The sequence below is a fragment of the Carcharodon carcharias genome, chromosome 4 (assembly GCF_017639515.1).
Source record: "Carcharodon carcharias isolate sCarCar2 chromosome 4, sCarCar2.pri, whole genome shotgun sequence".
Lineage (NCBI taxonomy): Eukaryota > Metazoa > Chordata > Chondrichthyes > Lamniformes > Lamnidae > Carcharodon > Carcharodon carcharias.
This window is the reverse complement of record NC_054470.1, coordinates 128,691,164-128,708,098: the sequence shown is the minus strand read 5'-3', so window position 1 is coordinate 128,708,098 and position 16,935 is coordinate 128,691,164. Positions and strand designations below refer to the sequence as shown.

The window sequence follows — 16,935 nt, the reverse complement described above, 5'->3', positions numbered from 1 at the left end:
ATTCAGGTACAGAGCCTTTAATTCTGTCTTTTTTCTATTTTTGTAACCTCTAACCTTGTGCTTGTGCACTCTTGGGTATGTATAACTCTCCCTTCCTGATATGCTATGATCATCATTTCCCTTATTGCTACCTTGTTCTCTTGCCTTGTCTTTTTAATATATTGCATCTTCCCAAACTTGCTCCCTCGCCCCCACTGTTTAACTTAAAAGCCCTCTGTACTGCCCTCGTTATATGACTTACCAGGACACTTGTCCTATCATGGTTCAAGTGAAGACCATCCCAATGGTGCAGCTCCCTTTTCTTCTGGATCCCTTTCTCAAAAGAAATAATGCCTTTTTAATTCTTCAGATCACTGTCAATTTCCACCTGTTAGGCTCTTGTGAAGCACTTCTTGATATTTTCCTATGTTAATGCTGCTGTATAAATGCAAATGTTGTAATTTAACATGTGCGTTTTAGCTGCTTCCTAATAAATCAACTACATTTTTAATTATGTTAACAGGTATGGACATTTTTCTGGAATAAATCGTAAAGTTCAGTTAACATATCTACCTCTTGGATGTACAAAGACTTCAAGTGAAGAAGATGGTATGCTTTCATGTGTATGGCTTTTTTTTCCTTTTATTTCTTGGATTGTTATACCTTGAAAGGTATTTCAACCGTCATTGTTCAATTACTAAGTATAATTTTTTTTCTGTTGCTGACTACTACATGTTTAGTGGAGCAATTTGTTTAGGCAGCAATTAACAATGGTTGCAAAGCTATAAGTAAAGATCTGACAAAGTTATCAAAAATTGAAGCCTCTATCATTTAGTTCAGCAGTAATTTTAAGTGCAAGCATACAAGTTTTGTTTTTGACCCACCTGCAATTTCCTAGCTCTGTTCCTATTGCAAAGGTTCTGTATAACATGCTACTGAAATGGTAGTCACTTCAATTTAAGTGTCAGCTTTGTCTAAGGTGTCATCTTTGAGTCACAAAGTTCTGGGTTTGCTTTCTAACCCAGCCTTGAGCACAGACAATTGAGTGAGTGCTGCACTGGCAGAAGTGACATCTTTTGGTTGAGACTCTAAGGTTTTGTCTAACCTCTCAACTGAACTTAAAAAGGTACCTTGTTCGGTTTGGAAAATAGTAAAACAGCAGAGAAGTTCACTGATGTCTTATCCCTAAACCATAAACACTCATGGAGGGGGTGGAGGGAGTGAAAATTTATCCTATCTAGGCTCCATAGGTTCCCCAAGGGCAGATAGCAGCTTTCTTCAGTGATGTCAATGAGGAGAGAAATTGTTCCCAATTATGTCAAGGCTGTTTGTAGGACTTTGCTGTGTGCAAATTGACTACACTCCAAAAGCAATTGGCTTTAAAGTGCTTTGGGAAGTCCTGAGATTATACAAGGTGCAGCATAATGCAAGTTTTTTCTTGCTCTGAATAATTCTAAATTACTTCTTATTAACAGACAATAAGAGGGAGGAGCCTTCACTACTGCTGGTGTTAAAGTGGGGTGGAGAACTGACTCCAGCAGGCAGGGTCCAAGCTGAAGAATTAGGTCGTGCTTTCCGGTGCATGTATCCAGGAGGGCAAGGTAAAATAGCAAGAAAAACATTTGTTTCCTAACAGACTTACCACTAATAACTACCATATATATTCGTTTGAAAGCTGATCTCAATTAAAAGTCAACTCCATGATTTTTCACTTACAAAAGATAGTTTTTCATATACTTGGTGTAAAATTCGAACTTAAATTTTCACAGATCATCGCCCAAAAATTTCAGAACCAAAATATAATCTCTACAATCACATCAAAATCTCAATTCATTAGTTATTTTAAAAAAAAAGCACACTTACTGTACATTCCAGTACTCACTTGTCAGTTAACACAGGAAGAATGTCGATAGTTTTTGTAGGGGAGAAACTTGGCACTTTGGAGAAGAGGAATAAACAGTGCACATTGGAAACATGATGCAAGGACCAACTTCTACAGCGAACATGAAATAAATGAACACCTAGGCCTTATGTCCTCAACTATCGCTCCATGACCTCCTGGGAGGGCTGACCCTTGCTAATCAGGCCCTTGAGTGTCAAGTCAGTGCAATCCCCTGCACCAATACGTAGGTCAAGGGTTGGGGACTGGTAATGTGACATTTTACAATAGCGTGGACCTTCCTTTCCCTGGCCCTGAGCAGTTTTGGAACTGTAGGCCCAGCTGATACTTCTGGGGCGTAGGGGTTGGGGGAGTCTCCTCAATAAAAAATACACATACACAGAGAGAGGAGACACAATTAATGGCTGGTGTAGACACCACTCCCCCATTTACCTTGTGGATTTTATTTGAGAGTCGTGTTTCTAAATTGAAAGGAAGGACCTCAAAAACATTACCCATGTAAAAGTTGACCCCTTTAACTTCTTGCCTAAAAAATTGATCTCAAAAGTTTGAATTTTACATGAGTAAATTATGCTCTGGTATTTGCAGTGACTTTTAAAATAAGCGTTATTATTCCCTTTCTTAAAAAAAGCACAATTTGGATCGTCTTCCCAATTCTTGTTCATGTTCACAGCAAAGTGAAATTTCCACGAATGCCTCCATGCATAGTGTAAATGCAGATTATTCTAGTGTATTTTTTGAAGTTTGAATAATTTGTGTCTTTTTACTCTATAGATTGTACAACACCACAGTGTAGTTGAAGCAGGAAAACTGCAAAATCATGAAAGCTAGCAATGCTTAGTGTTTTGACATTGCAAGTTACTGTATTAAGTGACATAACAGTGACTGCAAAGTAACTTGTTAATTGTAAATTATTTTGGGACATCCTACAGTGTGCTATAGATGCAAGGGCTTTCTTTTCTCACTAGGCATACAAACCATGTTTGTAAATCAACTTTGCCTTTCAGGCAGGTAAAATGTGACCTGTTGAATTCCAATATTTGAATTAGTTTAGGTTTCTTATCATACCCTACTTACAAGTGATTGGTCCCAGGAGCACTTCTTTATCACATGCATCCATTATTTCCAAGACACGGAATGATGCAATTAATATGACTTGCTTCCAAGGGTTTAATAGGCTGAGATAAACCTCATAGAAATGTGCACCATTCTAAACAATATTCCTAAATTTTAATGCAGGCATCATGCTGCAAATTCTTATCTGGATGTAGCTGACTCCCATTTGATTCATTCATTGAAAAAAATTGAAAAAAGTGAGTTGAAGCAAGGCTGGACTGAACTTGCTTCTTTCCCATATTAAGTTTGTTTCTGAGACCACTTTCTTTTACCTTTGCAGTTTTGCTTGCTTACAAAGATCTGTTCCTCTGCGCTGTTCCTGAAATGCTAATTCAGTACTTGCTTCACTTTAAGGATTGACTTTGTCATTGTTATTCTCGCTGCTTTCTCTTAAACTCCAGATAATTCAATTCACAGCCTCATCAAAGCCCTGAACACACACTACCTGAGTTCTACTGGCTTCCTCTGTTACCAGTCAATTTTAGGTTTCTTGTCTTTGTCTTCAAATCTTTCGATTGTCATCCTACCTGAACAACCTGTTCTAGCCTTATGTCCATATCTGCACTGCAGGCCTTTGACACCAGGGGGAGAATTTTTGCTGCCATGTGGGAGTGAGTATGGAGCTGGGTAGACATGACAGTTAGCATCACTAGTCGTTGTGCTGGGTCATCACCACCATTCTGACTGTAGGCGATTTTGCTCAGGAGGATGAACGATGTGACCCCGCAACCTGCCTGATTCAGATTATGGGTCAACTGAACTTGTTAATGAACTTGCTAGCTCATCAAAGGCAGTTTGGAATTTTTTGGGGTTGCACGATGGATCAGGAACAGTGCAAGTGGAAGGGACCACCAGCTGGGGTGCAGCAAGCATCCACTTCATGCCTCTGCACCCTCAGCATCACTGGTCAACACTAAAGATCGTTACGTGCATTCTGTGCATGTTCCTGCATCCATTCAGAGTGCAACCACGTATGACTCTCCATGAGATTGGCCACTCTCTCACTGGAGGGTCTTGTGCATTATGTGATGAACCCCAAGAGGAAAAATAACTTATCTTAGTTTAAATTGGAGATCAGGAGTTGGGAGGATGGGAGCTACAGTTTCCAGCGGGCTTCGTGGTTCCTGTGCATGCGGCAACTGAGGAGTGGCTACATGTGCGCAAATGGTAGATTTTCTCATCTTCAGGCCAGGAACCAGCCCTGCGTGCATTTGCAGTTCATTTTTTTTTGACTGTCTCAGATTGGAAACCAGTCCTGCACTGGCGCATTGGTGGTGGTGCTGGTGCTGGTGGTGCTGGTGCTGGTGGTGCTGGTGCTGGTGGTGCTGGTGCTGGTGGTGGTGATGGTGGTGGTGCTGGTGGTGGTGGTGGTGAGAAGAAAATTGAAACTGAACATGAAGATGAGTGACTGAGAAGGTGTGAGAGTAAGGAGCAGAGCAGTTGGCTTAGAGTTAGAGGGAAAGCTGTGGGGAGCAGGCTTGAAGCAAAGTGAGCTTGATAGAAGCCAGAAGATCTGAGGAGTCAGTTAAAGGTTGGTGACTGCTTACTGTACACCTTTGGAGCAGTGATGCTGTGCTTGGCAAGGCCAAATATCTGAAGGTGTGTTTGGAAGATGAAGCTTGAGTGCACGTGGAGATCCAGGGGAAAGGAACATCAGAAGAAGAGATTGAAATCCTACAGGTAGATCATTGTTGAAGGTGTCCGAGTGGTGGTGACATTTGGGAGACAATTCCAAGATGAGTTCTTAGAATGTGGAAATAGTTAACCCTCGTGAGAAAGACACTTTCGGTGAAGCTGGCTGGCCCTGGTGTAACAAGCAACTGTGGGGGGGGGGTTGATAAAAAATCCACGAAATCTGCTTTGGTGGCATTTGTTGCTTGTTTTGGAATGTGGTGTGACCAACCACAGTTTCCGATTAGTTCATGTGTACTGCATAATTAACCCTGAATAGTAGAATATAAAATAAATATTGTAAATTATGTATCTTTACGAATTTGTGTGCATCTGTAAAGGTATAGTTGGAGTGAAGGAATAGTGCGATTTGACTCATTTTTTGTTTGTATTGAAATCTTTCCAACCTTTTTGTCTAGTGTAATGTAGTTCATTTTTCGTAATAAAAGTTTTACACTTTGTGTTAAAAATACACTGGCAGATTCCTGTGAATGTGTTCAGTAACTGCCCTCCACAGTTTCTAAACAAGAAATAAAAGGAACTATCAAACCAGGTTTTGCTCTGGGTTCTGACTTGTCCAGTATTAACATCAGCTGGGACCATTACAGTTGCAAGCCCTGAGCTGCAGTGGTATACATGAGCTGAATGGACTCCTCCATTTGAAGCCTATGACTCTGCATTGAACTCTGGGAGCACTGACATGTGGGCACACATCCCATGCTGCTGGTCAAAGTAGAGATGCCTTGCTTGTGACCCCCGAGGCCCTGCATCTTTGCCCAAAAAGCATGGCTATGCCTGTCCTCTATTCTCCAAGGGACACTGCCCACAACTGCCTGTGTTATAGCACAGCCAATGATAAATGCTACGTTGGTCAAATCCCAAAGGGAACCTTGGAACAGCTGACACAACTTGTTTTGCAATTTGCATAAATTTTGAGATGTGTGTCCTGAATTCGTAGTAATAAGTCCACCAAGTCTTAGAGGTTTTTACAAGACTAGATTAAACATTTATTAATAGAAGAAATGACTTTCAATACATACATAGATCTACATATCACTACTGTGATAATTTCTAAATCCCCCTAATCAATGTAACTCCCAATCACACTTTTGTTAAGGCAACAGTAAGACACAGATTTTAAAAGACCCTGGCAAAAAAGCATGATATCCTGAACAAGTTGACTTCCAAGTGAGTTTTCTTAACTTCACTCCTTTGAAGACAGCAGCTTGGGGCATAGATGCCGAAGACTTTTTCATAGTCTTGTAAGATCTTAAAAATGCCTTTCCTCACACACAGCCCTTGCTCTTTTTCTCTTCATATCTTTCTCTTTGACTGCAAATACCATTGTTTCACTATGTCTTTGGACTTTACCTCTCTGATAATAAAACCCTCTCCATAGCACTAAGTTTTACCAGTAATCTTTGGGATAAATAAACATACTGTTTCTAAGCTTCACCTGGCTAAGTGACACATTTCAACCTAGTCTGGTTTATTTAAATAGGATCAAAGCAAATACTGCAGATGCTGGAAATCTGAAACAAAAACAGAAAATACTGGAAAACTTCAGGTCTGACAGCATCTGTGGAGAGATAAATAGAGTTGACGTTTCAAGTCCGTATGACTCTTCCTTCTGAAGAAGATTTATTTCAAAATGCAAATGTTTCCTTGACACCTATGTTTCTAAACTTGCTATGTTTATCTAATTAACATTTCAAACCTAACCTTTTTTTAGATTAAAGCACCCAGATTAGCTGCCTGTAATTCAATTAAATCTCTGATGCACACAGACATATATAGACACATCCCACTATTATCCTATTTTACAATAAATTCCAATAACATTGAGAATTATTATATCTTCTTGACACTCTGCCTCTTTTACCTCATCCTAGTCACCAGTGCTGTGCTTTTCACTCAGTACCACTCTTTCTAGTTGCATGCAAGGACCCATTGATGTGAGTGTACGTGCGTAGGTGAAGAGAGTGCTTGAATGGTATGATGGTGCTGGCTCTGCTGGTTCCTTCTCATCCAAGGCCCCGGTGATGCTGCAACATCTCTGGCATGCTGCCTTCCAAAATTGACACTCTGGGAGAGACAAGAGGACCATGAGAATTTCACCGGATAGCAGAAGCCTCTTTAGAGGGCCCCCAATGCAACTGAGCTTTTGGCATTCATTTACATATTTCATTATCTTTTCAACCTCTTCAAGTATTCCCATCTCTCCATTGCCCACTTGGCCATGTGCCCTCCTCTGGAGGTCTCCAGCATTACAGATGCCAGTCTTCAGCAAATTCAATTCATTCCACGTGATATCAAGAAACGGCTGAAGGCGCGGGATACTGCAAAGGCTGTGGGCCCTGACACTAGTCCTGCAATTGTACCGAAAATTTGTGTTCCAGAGCTTCCCGCAATCTCTAGCCAAGCTGTTCTAATTTGATTTCAGTCCACTTGATTGTACTGTTGATGACGCCTTCTATCACTTTACTGGTGATCTAGAGCAGGCTGATGTGGTGGGGGGTGGAATTGGCTGGGCTGGACTTGTCCTGCTTTTTGTGTTCAGGACATACCTGGGCAATTTTCCACATTGCTGGGTAGATGCCAGTGTCGTAGCCATACTGGAACAGCTTGGCTTGGGGTGTGACAAGTTCTGGAGCACAATTCTTCACAATTGCCAGAATATTGTCAGGGCCCCATAGCCTTTGCTATATCCAGCACCTTCAGCCGTTTCTTGATATCACTTGGACTGAATTGAATTGCTGAAGACTGGCATCTCCTCCTGTTGACTATAATGTTCCACTACAATGGCTGCCATCGTTCCATTAAATCAGGCCCATACCTTAATAGTCATGCCCCCATCCTGCACCCAATGCTGCTAATTGGCTTCCAAACCTACCCTCCAATTAGTTTTTGACTTTGGGCAAAGCAGCAGTCTGTGACTGCTTTCACCCTTGTGAAGAGTTAGAACCCGAAAATGGTTACGTTGTTGGGTTCCTGACCCCCAAATACACAATCGCGTCCCAGACTATTGCTTATTTCCTTCTCCCTTTACTTCACCATCAAAAGGCAATTTTTCAGTCACTAAGCCCTCATCTTGGGAATTCTGACTTGCTGCCTCCCTCCTTGTCTTAAAGGTTAATTATTCTCCTTTTTCCTGTCTTTTGTTTCATTATTTCATTTTTGCTTCATCACTCATTCTGATTTTCTTCCCGCTTGGTATCAACCTTTCCGGTTTGCAGGAGGAATGAGGAGCAGTGATGGGGGAAGGTTAAGAAGCTAGTAGTGGTAGCTGAGAATGGGCTTAAGTTCAACCCTGGGAACAGTGACAACAGTGCCAGCCAGTGGTAAAACTACCTGAAAGCTTGAAGGCTGGTATGGATCGGTGTTATGACCGCAGAGTGAAATCAAACCTTGGAGCTGAATTGCTTGAACAGCTACAGGGAATAAATAACATATCAATAAATAAAAGCCGCAATATTTCAAATTTGTCGTTTTAATTAAACTTGCGTGAGAGGTAAAATCACACGGAGAAGAACCAAGCTCTCATCAAATCCAGGAAAGAGTGTACTGGAACATTACTTATATAATCTAGCTACTGGATAGTTCCATAATTGTGAGATAATTACATAAGCGATACCCAAGCATGAAGTGTGACAGAAATGTAACGCCAGGTAGTCAAGTGGTGCAAATTGAAAATGTGCACAAAAATAAGGTTTTATTTCACTGTTTTTACCCGACCCTGTAACAAGTGAGGAAAATTATGGCTTCTAATGTTCAGCACTGCAACTTGCATTAATATAGCGCTTTTACTGTAGAAAATGCCCTAAGGTGCTTTGCAGAAGGAAAAAACAAAACAAAGGGCTATTATCCTTGATGAAAACTGTCAAACAGGATAGAACCAATAAACATCCAAATAATTCACAGCTCTGCATCCCAATGTTTCTCAGTCCTGTGAAAGGTTGATATCTTGTTCACATTCAGTAAATCTGAAGTTGCTACATCAGAGTGGAAGAATTTCTTTCAAATTTGTGCTTGACAATTTTTAGAAGCTGAATGACAGTTTCAGCCCAATTGTGTGGCAACAGTCTATTTAAAATACAAAATGTCAAATACTCAATTATTAACAGAGGAAATTTGTATGTCACTCTGTGCTAAGTATTGAATGAAAAGGACTGAACTGTTATGTAGTGCAATATCAATTAGTGCTTGCTGATCCAAATAGTATAGTAGATTATGTTATATTGTTAATTCTTCTGTTGTACATGGTAATATTTAGAAAGGGTTGAATATTTGATTACTTCTATGTTCTTCTATCCTTGCTTTCTGCATTTCATATATACTGTTTCAGGAGATTATGCAGGATTTCCCGGTTGTGGTTTGCTTCGATTGCACAGTACGTATCGGCATGATCTAAAGATCTATGCATCCGATGAAGGGAGAGTTCAAATGACAGCAGCAGCCTTTGCTAAGGTTTGAAATGTCTGGAATTTTATTAAGTGCTTATGCTTTCGCCTACCAATATACTTAAAAGCTGTATTACGAGGTAGTCATAGAAATTATTATTCAACTGATGTCTTCCAGAATTAATTTCTGAGAATAGTATTTTTCTCAAAATGACCATAAGACATAGGAGCAGAAGTATGCCAATTGGCCCATTAAGTTAGCTCTGCCAGTCAATGAGAACATGGCTGATCTGATAATCCTCAACTCCATTTTCCTGCCTTTTCCCCATAACCCTTGATTCCCTTACTGATTAAAAATCTGTCCATCTCAGCCTTGAAAATACTTAACAACCCAGCCTCTACAGCCCTTTGTGATAAAGAATTCCACAGATTGACTACCCTCAGAAGAAATTCCTCCTCATCTGTATCTCAAATGGGCGATCCCTTACTCTGAGATTATGCCCTCTGGTCCTAAACTATCCCACAAGGGGAAACAACCTCTCAGCATCTACCCTGTCAAGCCCCCTAAGAATCTTATGTTTCAATAAGTTCGCCCCTCATTCTTCTAAACTCCAGGCCCAACCTACTCAACCTCTCCTCACAAGAAAATCCTTCCATACCCGGGATCAACCTAGTGAACCTTCTCTGGACTGCCTCCAATGCCGGTATATCTTTCCTTAGATAAGGGGACCAAAACTGTTCAGTATTCTAGGTGTTAGTCTAACCAGAGCCTTGTATAATTTTAGCAAGTCTTCCCTGTTTTTATACTCCATTCCCTTTGAAATAAAGGACAACGTTCCCTTGCCTTCCCTATTACCTGCTGAACTTGTATGCTAGCTTTTTGGGATTCATACACCAGGACTCCCAAATCGCTCTGTGCTGTAGCTTTCGTCAGTCTTTCTCCATTTAAATAATACTCAGCTCCTATATTCTTCCTGCTGAAATGCATAACCTCACATTTTGTTACATTATATTCCATCTGCCAAGTTTTTGCCCACACTTCACCTATCTATATCCCTTTGTAAACTCTTTGTCACCCTCACTGCTTGCCTTCTCACCTATTTTTGTATCATCTGCAAATTTGGCGATAGTACATCTCTCCCTTCATCTAAGTCATTAATATATATTGTAAATAATTGTGGTCCCAAGGATTTAAACAGCAATTACAATGAAACCGCTTTGAACTGTTACCAATACTTAAGAGCATAAAGCACCCACAAAAGTCTTCACATTTTGCTGCCATCATCCTACAAACAAGTCTAGTCAAAGGGCAAATAATAACTTGGATGAAGAATCTCTTGATACGGGTCTGAAATTTCTCCAATTTGAATCAATGCTCTTTTCTTGCTTTGATGGCATACCTTAGTCATATTCATGTTTTTTCTGTCTCTCCCATTATTTCTCTCCTCCAAGTGGTGCCCCCTTGCCCAAACCACCGCACCAATAAATTAGCTCCAGAAGGTCATCTCTTAGTTGGCTTCTTTCATTGCAACAGTGACAACACCATAAAAGTACTACACTGGTTGTAAAGCACTTTGGGACATTCTGTGGCCATGAAAGGCACTTTGTAAATGCAAGGCTTTACTTTTATTGAAAAGCCCAAGGTATATCAATATTTTTTAATATTTTTTCTCTATCAGTGGATCTGGTTGCAAGCAGAAGAAATATGTATGGCAGCTCAGGGTGCACATCAAATTGAAAGATCACAACTGGCAATATAATAATTTTACTCATTGGTTTAAAACAGTACATTTTGGATATTGATTTGTTGATCCTTCTGAGAATACAATTTGACTGAGTGAAGTCAGTTTTTCTAAGTCTTCACCAAGTCAGTTGTGAAATTAAGCAAAGTGAAGTGAAATGTGCTAGAATATTCTGCATCAGCAGGTTATCAGCATCTGTAGAATGAGATTTGATTAAATACGTAGCCATATCTGCCACGCTGACAAAGCTAACAATCAGTTATTTACCTGATAAAGACTTCAAGTTGATTGGCATAGTCCTTTTTTTTTTACAAAAAGGAAAGTAATATGAACCTTGTGTTCTCAAGTGCAATGTCAAAATAACATCAGAAACAGAAGGCAAATTTTGGGTAGTGTCCAGTTCTGCTAACTATGGTAAATTCTATTTATAATAGTTCAAAGTGCTGCTGTAAATGATAAAAAATGAGATGGATTTGTTTCTATGTGAAGTAATACCTAAAATTATGTTGACTATTTACAACTAGGGATTACTAGCTCTGGAAGGGGAGCTAACCCCAATTCTTGTACAGATGGTTAAAAGTGCTAACATGAATGGCTTGCTAGACAGTGACAGTGACTCCCTGAGTAGTTGCCAGCAGCGGGTTAAAGCTCGGCTCCATGAGATTCTACAGAAAGACCGAGACTTCACTGCTGAAGATTATGAAAAGGTGGGTGATGGCTTCTTTCCATTCGAACATTTGTGTTCTTATTTTGTGATTTATTTGTATGCTAAGAAGTTAATTTAAAAAATAAATGTTTTTTCTTTGGTCATCTGAATGATGCCATATTTATCTCATCCTCATGCAACAATATTTGGTTGAGTTAGGGCAGTCTGAAGTGTTGAGTGCTTTCCATTAATGTGATAAACTCTCATCTCACCAGCAAAACAACTACTTGGTATTTATAAATTTATCAATAAAATGGATACCAAACTAATGATGGAAAAGATTGACTAAAAGCTTGACAATGAAGGTGAATTCTAAGTGGGTCAGAAAATGACAGAGGAGAACCTTAAAGGAAAGGAAGCAGAGGTGGAAGAGTTTGGGGAAGTAAGTATCTTTGAACAAGATACTCTGTGGTGGCAGAGCAGGAAGAAAAGACCTTGCTACAGCTGTTCAGGCTATAATTGGACACACAAACATGAACCAAGTGAGGGTAGTCCCACGGACCAAGACAGTAGAAGAGAAGGGATTGGAGAAGGGTAAATGGTTGACTGTACTTGAAGAATGTACAGAGGAAAAAGAAAGAAAATGACTTCCATATGCTATCCCCTTGTTCATACACTGAGGACTTCCAGTAACTTCTAGACTCTAATTTTACTGGTGGATGTATGATGTAATTTTAGTTTGAGTCAGATCAGCCAATTTTATATCAACATGATATTAATAGGTAATTTTGCACTTTGCCTTAATCAATGCTTGGATTTGAAAGTATGAAGTTTCATATGGAATTAGGTAACATTTTTTCACATTTCACCTCTCTTCCCTATTCTTCATGGGCACTAGTTGTCATCCAGTGCCTCCAATTTATTATGATTTTCATAATTACCTTTTTGCATTGCTTTCCTCCTCCTTGATTGTAATGTTAGAATTTGTAAACTATAGATTTTAATCATCTTTCAATATTTCAATCTCTGAACCCTAGCCACATTGTCAGTGAAGGCCAGGATTTGTATTTTTCTGTTGGAGAAAGTTCATGCAGGGGTCTGTACTCTTAAGTTGTATGATGTAGCTTTGCAGAGGTTGAGCTAAACATTGCAGGAAACTCAGATGCTTGATCGTCAGCGAGAGCTGAACTCTGAGGATGTTGCAGTCAGAAGATACTATGGCCTAGACACTTGTTGACTTTTTGCAACGAAGTGTTGAATATGGCAAGTGACTTGTGTATGCACACTCCACACCGAATATGTGCCGCCAGCTATATTGGTAAAGGCAGCACTATAGATGTTTAAGGTCCACACCTGAAACAGATGTTAGGTTCCCTTTGTCCCATACAAGGGGGTTAATGTTTGTTTGAGGACCCCCTTTCTGAAATTGCATCTGGCACCAGGGTTGTGGTATTCAAGATCATATCAATAAAGTAGACAGATACCAAAAAGGCATGTTTTGTTTTAATTTACCTGAATGTAGAGGTAGGAAGAACAATCCTCCTACTGGCTCTATGGTAGCCCTGAAGACCGCTGCTGATGTAGCTTTGTCCTCATGGAACCAGCGAACTTTCTCTGGTTGCCTGATTGGCATTTACAGCTCACTGCCAATACGCTGATGATGCCTGATGCTTAATTTCCGGTGAATCTTGGGGCTCTGGCACACGCTGACTATTTCAGGCCTGAAAATGGGTTGAAGTGAATTTCCACCTATGTTTGGCCGCAGGCTTCTTGTTTTAAGAAGGAAAAAAATGGCTGAAGTTCCCACATTCTTGATCTCTATCTAAATGTTCCTTCCAGAAGTATTCCTTTTTGGAGTTCAGTAAAGAAATGATTAATTTCCCCCCCTACTGATACTTATGGTCAAACTCACCCATGAATAATGGCAACTTGGTGAGGCACTGGATGACAACTAGTGCCCATGGAACTGTGTCTCAGGCAGAAAATTGGTGATCGATTAAAAAAAATAATGCTGGGATAATTGCACATTTTACTTTCCCATTCCTGTGCTGTGTAAAAGCTGCTTCATGCATATATGTCTTCTGCTCATTTTTTTCCCACATTGTTGAGAAGCTTTGTAGCACCATATCACTTCAACCATAGCTCTGAGGAGAAAGATTCCCTTTTGGCCTGTGCCGCTACTCGGGCAGTTTGGTGTAGACTATTGCCAGCCTACTATAGGCTTTTTCCTAACCATTCTTTGATGTTGTTAGGCTTACCAGTTTCAACTAAGACCCCTGAAGTTGCTGCATTAATTAGTTCTAGTAGTGTCTTGGGTTATGGGTCACCTGTAAACACGCTATATCTGAGGGAATTGTTCAAGACTTTGAGTCCCTCTTGGTTGTTTCCTATTCAAAGGCAAAGTCTGGAATGCATTAAGGAGCCTCAATCACTCCACGTTTTTTTATTGATATTGGTTCCTCCATGCCAATAAAAAGCTGTCAGGAGCCCAGGGCTTTTGTTTACAGAGAAGGTATACTTTGGCTTCTCTACACAATTTGCAAAGGCTTCTGATTTCTTCAACTCTTTTATGTGAACTTAGTGACTATTTTCACCTTCACCCATACATTTGGACCATTTAATGAACCTCTCCTCTTGGTTTTTGCCTGAGAAATCCATTCTGAAGGTTGCGGGGCTTTGGATGACAAGGATCTGACAACCTAAATAAGGGAGGAAGGATGGGAATTATCATACATCCTTGTCTGAACCCAGGGTGTTCTGAAAGTTTAGTTGCAGGTTAACTCTAATCTTTAATGTGGCTACCTTGGACACTCTTGATCCAAAGGCTTTTTAGCTGTTTCTGATTCTCTGTACTTTGGTCCTTACAATTTTTGTTTTGCCCTTATCTCTGGATTATAAATCAGAGCTTGAGCATACATGTGAATGCAGTCCCAGTGGAGACCAGAATAAAATGGCATTTTTCACCTACCTTACCTTGAAGTTAATTTCCACGCAGTGATTACTCCTTGAAGAAAAGCTTTGTTATTAGTTCTAAATTTGTCTTAAGTTGTTTTGAAGTGGTTTTTCAGGTTTACCTTTTCCACAGTTTTACTGTCCTGTCTATACCTCTGAAAGATCACTTCTCAAACCTGTCCTTTGGGGACCTTTGTGGCTTCAAAGGTACCTAGTTTATCTTAACCTCCATCTCTGACACCAAGCACTGAAGTTTTAGGCTGCAATGAGAGCGAACACAGAGGTGGACCGGCAGGAATTTCACTGGTTCCCTGGCACCGTCCTGTCCCTTTGCCATTTTGCTTGAGTGAGGATGGGGGAACGGCAGGTAGTCAATTTAGCCTGTTTAAAGACCGGTTGGCAGAAGCAAACTGGAATTTTCCAGTTGGCTCCAGGTACCCGAAGGTGCTGGGAACAGTGTAGCTGGCAGGCAGTGGCCTCCAGGCGATCGATGAAGAGGGGCCAGTGCTCTTGGCAAGGTTTGAGGCCCTTCTCTTCCTGCCTGCCTGACTTCAGGAACAGGTTGCCTGTGGAGAGGTTGCCTGTCCACAGTGGAGGCTGGGTAGCTGATGCTATTTTTTAAATTTAAAACTTTAAGAAGTTGGAGTGAGGGTGTCTTAAAATGCCAGCCTGCTTAACTGGATGGTGAGTCCACCCTCTGGCCACTAATTAACCAATTCAAGGAAAATCATTGTCAGGTGACTATTCTCCACAGGGACAGACTTCTGACCACCATTTGATCCTGACATCAGGGCCCTGAAGGCCACAGGGAAAATCCTTTCCAAGGAGTCAGCACCAGTACTATTCTCTGCATTGCCTCCAAAGTTAGAATGATTACTTTGTGTTTTAGTGATCAGAAATGGTGCCTTTCTTATTTCTCCTTTTCCTTTTTTCCCCCTTTTTCTGAAGTCTTTGTTATTCCTTTTTGACCTTTTGTTCTCTTTCTTTCCTCCCAAAGAAAAAATGGAATGTATTTAACTAATGTATGTTTTTTCTTAATTATTTGACGTTTATTATGGTCTGTAATAGTTTTCTTTCTTAAACATTTTTGTCTTTTGCAGCTTGCTCCAACTAAAAACAGTTCTATAATTAAGTCAATGCAGTTAATCAAAAACCCTGTTAAGACCTGTGATAAGGTTTACGCCCTGATTCAGAGCCTGACGTCCCAAATTAGATGGAGGATGGAAGATCCCAAATCAGCTGGTAAGGTATTTCATTTATACATAGACAAAAAGGGAAAGGATGACAAAAGGGAACATGAAGAGGTTAGGAAAGATGTCAAAATAACAATTAGAGAAGCAAGGGATTATGAAATTAAATTAGCAAGTAATATAAAAAATAAAGTATTCTAGAAACAAATATCAAGACCCTTCAATAGGGTACAACAGATGTATTCCAAGGGTTAGGGCATGTGGAGACATGATAAATAGCTGAATGGATAGCAAATGGCTTAAAAAATTTGAAATCAGAGAATAGAGGTAAAGAGCAGTTATTAAGACCGGAGGAATGTAGAAAGTGGTGATTCACAAGAACCCCTGTTGTTTATAATTTATATTAATGATTTGGACTAGGGACAAGTAACTTAATATCAAAATTCGTAGGGTGCCAAACAGAGCATACATAGGAGCGGGCCATTCGGCACCTCAAGCCTGCTCCGCCATTCAGCAAGATCATCGCTAATCTAATTGTGGCCTCAACTCCACATTCTGCCTATCCCTGATAACCTTTGACTCCCTTATTAGTCAGTCAAGAATCTACCTTTGCCTTAAAAATACTCAATGACCCTGCCTCTACTGGTCTCCAGGGAAATGTGTTCCAAAGGTTCAAAACCTTCTGAGAAAAAATGTCTCCTTAAATGGTGGACCCCTTATTTTAAAACTCTGTCCCCCTAGTTCTAGTGTCTCCCACAAGGGGAAACACCCTTTCAGGATCCACCCTGTCAAATACCCTCAGGATCTTTTACATTTCAGTTAGAACACTCTCGATCTTCTAAACTCCAATGGATACAAGCCCAGCCTGTTCATTCTTTTCACATAAGATAACCCCACCTATCCATGGTTTCAGTTGAGTGAACCTTCTGTGAACTACTTCTAACACATTTATACCCTTTCTTAAGTAAGGAGACCAAGACTCTACAAAGCACTCCAGATTTGGTCACACCAACACCCTGTACAACTGTAACAAAAAACCCTTACTTTTATATTTAATTCCCCTTGCAATAAACGACAACATTCCATTTGCCTTCCTAATCACTTGCATACCAACTTTTTGTGAGTCATGTACCAGGCTACCCAGATTCTGCTGCACCTCAGAATTATGCAATCTTTCTTCATTTAAATAATATCCTGCTTTTTTATTCTTCCAGCCAAAGTGGGTAAGTTCGCATTTTCCTACATTATACCCCATCTGCCAAATTTTTGCCCACTTATTTGACCTATCTGTGTCTCTTTACAGACTCATTACGTCCTTTCACAACTTAATTTCCTACCT

General features: G+C 40.2%; 1 protein-coding gene across 9 annotated transcripts in view; it reads left to right on the top strand.

Annotated features, from left to right (window-relative positions):
- ppip5k2 (diphosphoinositol pentakisphosphate kinase 2) overlaps positions 1–16,935 on the top strand; it is a 210,519-nt gene that overhangs the window by 61,501 nt on the left and 132,083 nt on the right. For all 9 annotated transcript variants that reach the window (XM_041185638.1, XM_041185641.1, XM_041185640.1 and 6 more), the window contains exons 14-18: positions 503–588; positions 1,455–1,580; positions 9,012–9,133; positions 11,333–11,515; positions 15,507–15,648. In XM_041185638.1, the coding sequence (XP_041041572.1) occupies positions 503–588; positions 1,455–1,580; positions 9,012–9,133; positions 11,333–11,515; positions 15,507–15,648 (659 nt within the window). The remainder of the gene's footprint in view (positions 1–502; positions 589–1,454; positions 1,581–9,011; positions 9,134–11,332; positions 11,516–15,506; positions 15,649–16,935) is intronic.